This window comes from Mandrillus leucophaeus, unplaced genomic scaffold, assembly GCF_000951045.1.
Source record: "Mandrillus leucophaeus isolate KB7577 unplaced genomic scaffold, Mleu.le_1.0 Scaffold10, whole genome shotgun sequence".
Classification (NCBI taxonomy): Eukaryota; Metazoa; Chordata; class Mammalia; order Primates; family Cercopithecidae; genus Mandrillus; species Mandrillus leucophaeus.
The window spans coordinates 7,204,003-7,210,868 of NW_012098098.1; the positions used below are offsets into that span (position 1 = coordinate 7,204,003).

At 59.6% G+C, this 6,866-nt stretch overlaps 1 protein-coding gene across 1 annotated transcript in view; it reads left to right on the forward strand.

Moving 5' to 3' along the window:
- CPNE7 (copine VII) overlaps window positions 1-6,866 on the forward strand; it is a 30,603-nt gene that overhangs the window by 22,578 nt on the left and 1,159 nt on the right. The window contains exons 11-15 of the mRNA XM_011972542.1: window positions 764-897; window positions 1,995-2,049; window positions 2,981-3,032; window positions 3,100-3,233; window positions 6,096-6,332. Coding sequence (XP_011827932.1) covers window positions 764-897; window positions 1,995-2,049; window positions 2,981-3,032; window positions 3,100-3,233; window positions 6,096-6,332 — 612 coding nt within the window. The remainder of the gene's footprint in view (window positions 1-763; window positions 898-1,994; window positions 2,050-2,980; window positions 3,033-3,099; window positions 3,234-6,095; window positions 6,333-6,866) is intronic.

Below are 6,866 nucleotides of genomic sequence, written 5' to 3' on the forward strand. Positions count from 1 at the left end.
ACACATACACGGCCCCTGTGTCACCCCCGTGTCACCCACAGATACACAGCCCACCGTGTCACCCCCATGTCACCCACAGATACATGGCCCCTGTGTCACCCCCGTGTCACCCACACATACACGCCCCCCCCGGGTCACCCCCGTGTCACCCACAGATACATGGCCCCTGTGTCACCCCTGTGTCACCCCATCACCCCCGTGTCACCCACAGATACACGGCCCCCCCGTGTCACCCCTGTGTCACCCCTGTGTCACCCCTGTGTCACCCCTGTGTCATTTGCAGATGCGCTGGTTCATGTTTTTGTTGAATGAGCCCCAGAATGGCTTTGGGAGAAGCCAGCAAGTGGGAAATGTGGAGGAGACCCAACCCGGGCTTGGTCCTCTCAGGCCCTGCCGGGGAGGGTGGTAGAGGGGTTGGGTGGCTGCTAAGAAGGATGGGCGGGGACCCCACAAGGCCAGGGTGGTCCCGGTGGCGCGTCCTCCCGGGAATCCAGGGAGCCTAGGGGACCCCACAAGGCCGGGGTGATCCCGGTGGCGCGTCCTCCCGGGGATCCAGGGAGCCTAGGGGTTGGCAGGTTTTGAGGAGACCCCTCCTGGCCTGTGTAGCAGGTGAGGTGGCCCCAGCAGCAGCCCCCCAGCCCCACCCACGCACGCGGCCCCTGACCCTGAGTCCTGGCCGCTCTGGGTGCGGTTTCTCTACCTGTCAGGAGCGGGTTCGGGGAGCTCCGGCCCAGCACAGCTCCTGGCTCCCGTCCTGCTGCAGGTGGCCATTGACTTCACCGCCTCCAACGGAGACCCGCGGAACAGCTGCTCCCTGCATTACATCAACCCTTACCAGCCCAATGAGTACCTGAAGGCGCTGGTGTCGGTGGGCGAGATCTGCCAGGACTATGACAGGTGCGTGTGGCTGGTTTCCCCTCACCCCCTGGGCTCCAGGTCAGCTATGGCAGGTGTGCCCCGCTGCCTTCCCCTCATCCCCCTGGGCTCCAGGTCAGGCCTGGGGGCCCCATGAGGTGGGCACTGTGACTTTGTCAGACTGCGAGGGGCCAGGCACGGTGGTTCACGCCTGTAATCCCAGCACTTTAGGAGGCGGAGGCGGGTCAATCACCTGAGGTCAGGAGTTTGAGACCAGCCTGGCTAACATGGTGAAACCCTGTCTGTACTGAAAATACAAAAATTAGCCGGGCGTGGTGGCGGGCGCCTGTAATCCCAGCTACTCAAGAGGCTGAGGCAGGAGAATCGCTGGAACCCGGGAGGCAGAGGTTGCAGTGAGCTGAGATCATGCCTTTGCACTCCAGCCTGGGTGACAGAGCGAGACTCTGTCTCAAAAAAAAAAGAAAGAAAAGATTCTATGAGGAAGGGCTGGGTAGCCCTACTGGAGGCTGCCACACAGACTGCACGTGGTCCTGGGGGGACGTCTGTGTCCTGCTTTGCCAGAGGAGCAAACTGAGGTCACAGGGGCATGGGGCTCACCCGTGGATGCTCTACCAGGGAGGGCCTGGCACAAAACGCTGTGCTCTGAGCTTCTCACCACAACACAGACCCCTGGCCTGGAGCTTGAGCGGATGCCCTGAGCTCCCTGCCCCACAGACCCCTCTGTCTGGATTGATAAGGGCCATAGTGGGTGCCTTGGCCCCACAGGACCCCTCCCGGGGTCTGGGAGCCCCCTGAGGAGGCGTCTGCAGGGAGACGGCGTGTGCACAGGCATGGAGTTGGGAGGCAGCTTCACCGGCAGCAGGACCGTGCCCGCCCTGCACACTGGCCTGTGCCTCTGCCGCCCCAGGCCTCAGTTCCCCGCCTGTGGCAGGTGCTTGCTGCTGTGGTCCCAGGCCTGGGCCCGTGTGGCCCTGGTCTCCTCTGGCAGGTGCTTGCTGCTGTGGTCCCAGGCCTGGGCCCGCTCTAGTCTTTTGGGCGCTAGTCGTGCTTCCTCAGAAGCGGCCCCTGCTGCAGCCAGGAGAGGTCGGGGCCCCGGTGACCGCCTGCCTCTCTTACAGCGACAAGAGGTTTTCTGCGTTGGGGTTTGGAGCCCGGATCCCGCCCAAGTATGAGGTAGGAGAACCCAGAGCCTGGGACCTCCGAGCTGTGCCCTTCCCATGCCCTCCCAGGCAGAGGGCGGCCTGGCCCGGGGAGCCCTGGCTGCCTGCTGGGAACTGGCGACTGTAGGATGGGATTGGGGTGCGAAGCGGGAACTCCAGGCTTCCAGCCAGAGAGGCTGACCTTTAACCTCCTAGGACCTGTTAGCTTGAGGGGTGTCTGGAGGCCAGCTCCATGTTCTTTCAGGAGACGGGGAAGGTCATTAGTCTGGAATCCTCTAATGCACATAACAATTCAACTGGCTTCGGCCAGGTGCGGTGGCTCACACCCGTAATCCCAGCACTTTGGGAGGCCAAGACGGGCAGATCACCTGAGGCCAGGAGTTCCAGACCAGCCTGGCCAACATGGTGAAACCCCGTCTCTACTAAAAATACAAAAATGAGCTGGGTGTGGTGGCACACGCTTGTAATCCCAGCTACTTGGGAGGCTGAGGCAAGAGAACTGCTTGAGGCCAGGAGGCAGAGGTTGCGGTGAGCCGAGATTGCACCACTGCACTCCAGCCTGGCCTATAGAGCAAGACTCTGCTCAAAAAAAAAAAGAAAGAAACAAAACAAAAAAATTCAACTGGATTCAACAGAAAACATGGAGTGTGGGGATTTATTGGCTAATGTAAGCATCAGGCACTGCTGAAGCCAGGAGGGTCTGCCTCCCCCTCTGTCTCATGACTCTGCAGAACATGGCCACCCACAGGTCCGGCTTCCCCTAGAAAGTCGAAGCCTACCTCTCGACTTGGGGACATGGGGGCCGGGTGGGGGAGCAGCCGACGGAGCCCTCTTCAGTAGATGGGGGACATGGGGGCTGGGGGGGAGCAGCTGACCGAGAGACGTGGGGCCGGTAGGGAGGGGTTGCAACGAGCAGATGACCGAGCCCTGTTGCTCCCACCCAGGTGTCCCATGACTTTGCCATCAATTTCAACCCTGAGGATGATGAGTGTGAAGGTAGGAGCTCGAGGCAGGCCTGGGGAGGGCGTGCAAGGGGGCCGGGCTCACCCCCTGCCCCCTACAGGCATCCAGGGCGTGGTGGAGGCCTACCAGAACTGTCTGCCCAGGGTCCAGCTCTACGGCCCCACCAACGTGGCGCCCATCATCTCCAAGGTGGCACGCGTGGCGGCGGCCGAGGAACGCACTGGGGAAGCCTCTGTAGGTGCCCGGGGGGCGTGGTGCATGCGTGGTGCATGCGTGGTGTGGGGTCGGCTATGTGTGCACCAATGCCTGGACATTAGGGAGGCAGCCAGGCGGAGGGAACAGCCAGCACAGAGGCCCCGAGGCAGAACAACTCAGGAGGGCGGGGGCCCAGCTGGTTGACTGCGTCTGCATCAAAGCTGCAGGTGTCTCGGGCACAGGGCTGTCCATCGCCTCACAGGGTCATGGCCACAGCTCCAGCGAGGCTGCCCCCTCCTCTTCCTCTGGGCACCGCAGGGCCGCACACGTGTCTACTGTTCGGCTGTACGTGCATTGTCATTTTGTTTACGTGTGTCTTTACTTTGCATGAATGATAGGGTGCGGAGAACTGTGCTGGGCTCTACTCTGCCACCGTGTTCTGTGGCCCTGTATGTGTTGCTGGGGCCACAACCAGCCTGTTGCTTTTTTTTTTTTCTTTTTTTCTTCTTTTTTTTTGAGACAGAGTCTCGCTCTGTCACCCAGGCTGGAGTGCAATGGTGCGATCTCAGTTCACTGCACCTCCGCCTCCCCGATTCTCCTGCCTCAGCCTCGCGAGTAGCTGGGATTACAGCTGCCCGCCATCTCGCCCAGCTAATTTTTGTATTTTTAGTAGAGACGGGGTTTCGCCATGTTGCCCAGACTGGTCTCAAACTCCTGACCCCTGAGTGATCCACCGGCCTCAGCCTCCCAAAGTGCTGGGATTACAGGTGTGAGCCACCGCACCCGGCCTGAAATAATTTTAAACTCACCAAAAAGTTACAAGAGCGCGGAGGTCCTGCAGCCCGTGAGGCCACCAACGGCTCACATGTTGCACTTCTGCTTCGTGTCTGTGTAGTTGTTGTATGTTTTCTTTTTCAATTGTTCAATTTTTTTTATTTTTTTATTTTTGACGGAGTCTCGCTGTGTCGCCCAGGTGGAGTGCGGCTCACTGCAAGCTCCGCCTCCCAGGTTCACACCATTCTCCTGCCTGGGCCTCCCGAGCCTGGCTAATTTTGTTTTTGTATTGTTAGTAGAGACGGGGTTTCACCGTGTTAGCCAGGATGGTCTCGATCTCCTGACCTTGTGATCCGCCCGCCTCGGCCTCCCAAAGTGCTGGGATTACAGGCGTGAGCCACCGCGCCCGGCCTACCTCTTAATATTTCAATGTATATTTCCTAAGATCAAAGATACTCTTTTATATAACCATAGCACAAATACAGATTTCAGGAAACTGAATTTAGATACAATACTTTTATCTAATACGTAGACTATATTCCAATTTCATTAATTGGCACAATCGTAACTTTCAAAGCAGTATTATTCCTGGCACGGGACCCAGCCTGGAGTCGGGATTGTGTTCAGTCGTCATGTTCCTGTGTTGTCTGGAAGCGAGTCTCAGACGGTTTCATCTGTAAATATCAGTGTCAGCCGCTAATAAAGATAAGGCCTCTTTTTAAGCTGCCACGACACCTGACCGCGCCTAAACCGCCACCCCTGGCGTTGCACGTCCGTCTGGTGTTTATGTTTCCGTGACATGGTTTTCCGTGGTTAGAACTGGGTTGAAACCAGGACCCAAACGTGATCGGCTGAGCCCTCGGTCCCTCTCCTGGACACGAAGCCCCGGGCCTCGCAGGGCCCCTCAGTGGGTTTTGGGGCCTGGTGCTCACACAGTTGGCAGCGGGGGTGGGGGCGTCATCTGGGGTTGGGAGGGGGTGGCGGGCTTTCTGAGGATGGGCTGTTTATCTGAAGGCTGAGAGCCAGGCTGGGCACAGCCATGGGTGCTTGTAGGCCTGGACTGGAGACCACCTTGCAAACAGGTAATTCTTCCCACAGGTGTGGTGCTCAGAGGGGAGATGGGGAGGGCACAAAAGGAGAGCCTCTCGGAGAAAGTGACACTGAGCAGGGTCCTGGGGCCCCTGTTCGTTTCCAGGACACATCTGCCCTCAGTGGGACGGGCTCAGTCAGGGCCAGCCCTGGGGAGGCTGCTGTGGGCTCCCACTCTCCTGGGGACAGGGCCGTTCCAGCACCCCGGGGCAGCTGCTCAGGCCAGCCCTCCTTCTCTTTGTTTCCCACTGTCCACAGTTTGGGCAAGATTATTGAGTGGGTTTTTTTTTTAAACAATGGAAATGGATTTTATTTGAGTTTCATTCTTTTTTTTTTTTTTTTTGAGACAGTCTCACGCTGTCGCCAGGCTGGGGTACAGTGGTGCAGTCTCGGTTCACTGCAACCTCCGCCTCCCAGGTTCGAGCAATTCTCCTGCCTCAGCCTCCCAAGCAGCTGGGATTACAGGCGCCCGCCACCACGCCTGGTTAATTTTTGTATTTTTAGTAGAGATGGGGTTTCGCCATGTTGGCCAGGCTGGTCTCAAACTCCTGACCTCAGGTGATCCGCCCACCTCAGCCTCCCAAAGTGCTGGGATTACAGGCGTGAGCCGCCGCGCCCGGCCTCTACTCTGTCTCGTGCGGCACAGTGGACACCCTGGAGAGACTGGAGCAGGGTGTACAGGCTCCAGGTCTGGCTCCTGGGATTGCAGTTTTCTCCTCTGGCCTCAGACCTCCAAGCCGGGCACTGTGACCTCATCAGTAAAATGTGGACTTCGTAGACCCGCTCCAGAGCCGTCCCTGAGACTCACGGAGATTTCCTGAGCTGGGGCACAGAAGGCCCAGAACAGAGTGCCCACCACGGAGGGGCTTCTGACCCACTGTTGTTCGTGATGTTTGTGACGCAGGCACCGCGCTCCGAAGGCGGTTCTAGGAAACTGACGCCTGGAGGCGCTCTGGGCTGTCTGGGGGCCCGTGGGCTGCGGGGCGCGCGTGGGTCACGGCAGGGGTGGTGCTGCTGACGCCTTCCCTGTGCCCCCAGCAATACTACATCCTGCTGATCCTGACGGACGGCGTGGTGACCGACATGGCCGACACGCGGGAGGCCATTGTGCGCGCCTCACGCCTGCCCATGTCCATCATCATCGTGGGCGTGGGCAACGCCGACTTCACCGACATGCAGGTCCTGGACGGCGATGACGGCGTCCTGCGCTCCCCACGGGGTGAGCCCGCGCTCCGGGACATCGTCCAGTTTGTGCCCTTTCGGGAGCTGAAAAACGTGAGTGTCCTGGAGGGGCTCAGTCAAGGCCGACTTGGGGGTCCCTGTTCATGCCACTGCCCAAGACCCCCCCAGGCCGGGCTCATGCCAGAGGACGTGGCAGGTCCCGTCTTCGGTCTGGGGGGTCCCGGGCTGTTCCCCCCGAAATCGACAGCAGTATCTGAAGCCGGGACTTTGAGCACCTGAACCACCCCCCGGCCCCCATTATGAAACGTCAGATCTACACGCAAGCAGAGAACAGCACAAGGGGCTCCTGGGGTCCACCACGCAGTTTCCCCCATCGCTGCCAACCTCTGCGACCCAGTGAGACGCACAGAGCACACGTGAGGTTCTCCCCGGCGAGACACGCACAGTGCACACGCGAGGTTGTGCCTGGTGAGACGTGTATGTCACACGAGGTTCTACCCGGCAAGACACACACAGCACACACGCGAGGTTCTCCCTGGTGAGACACGCACAGCACACACGGGAGGTTCTCCCCGGTGAGACACGCACAGCACACACGGGAGGTTCTCCCCGGTGAGACACGCACAG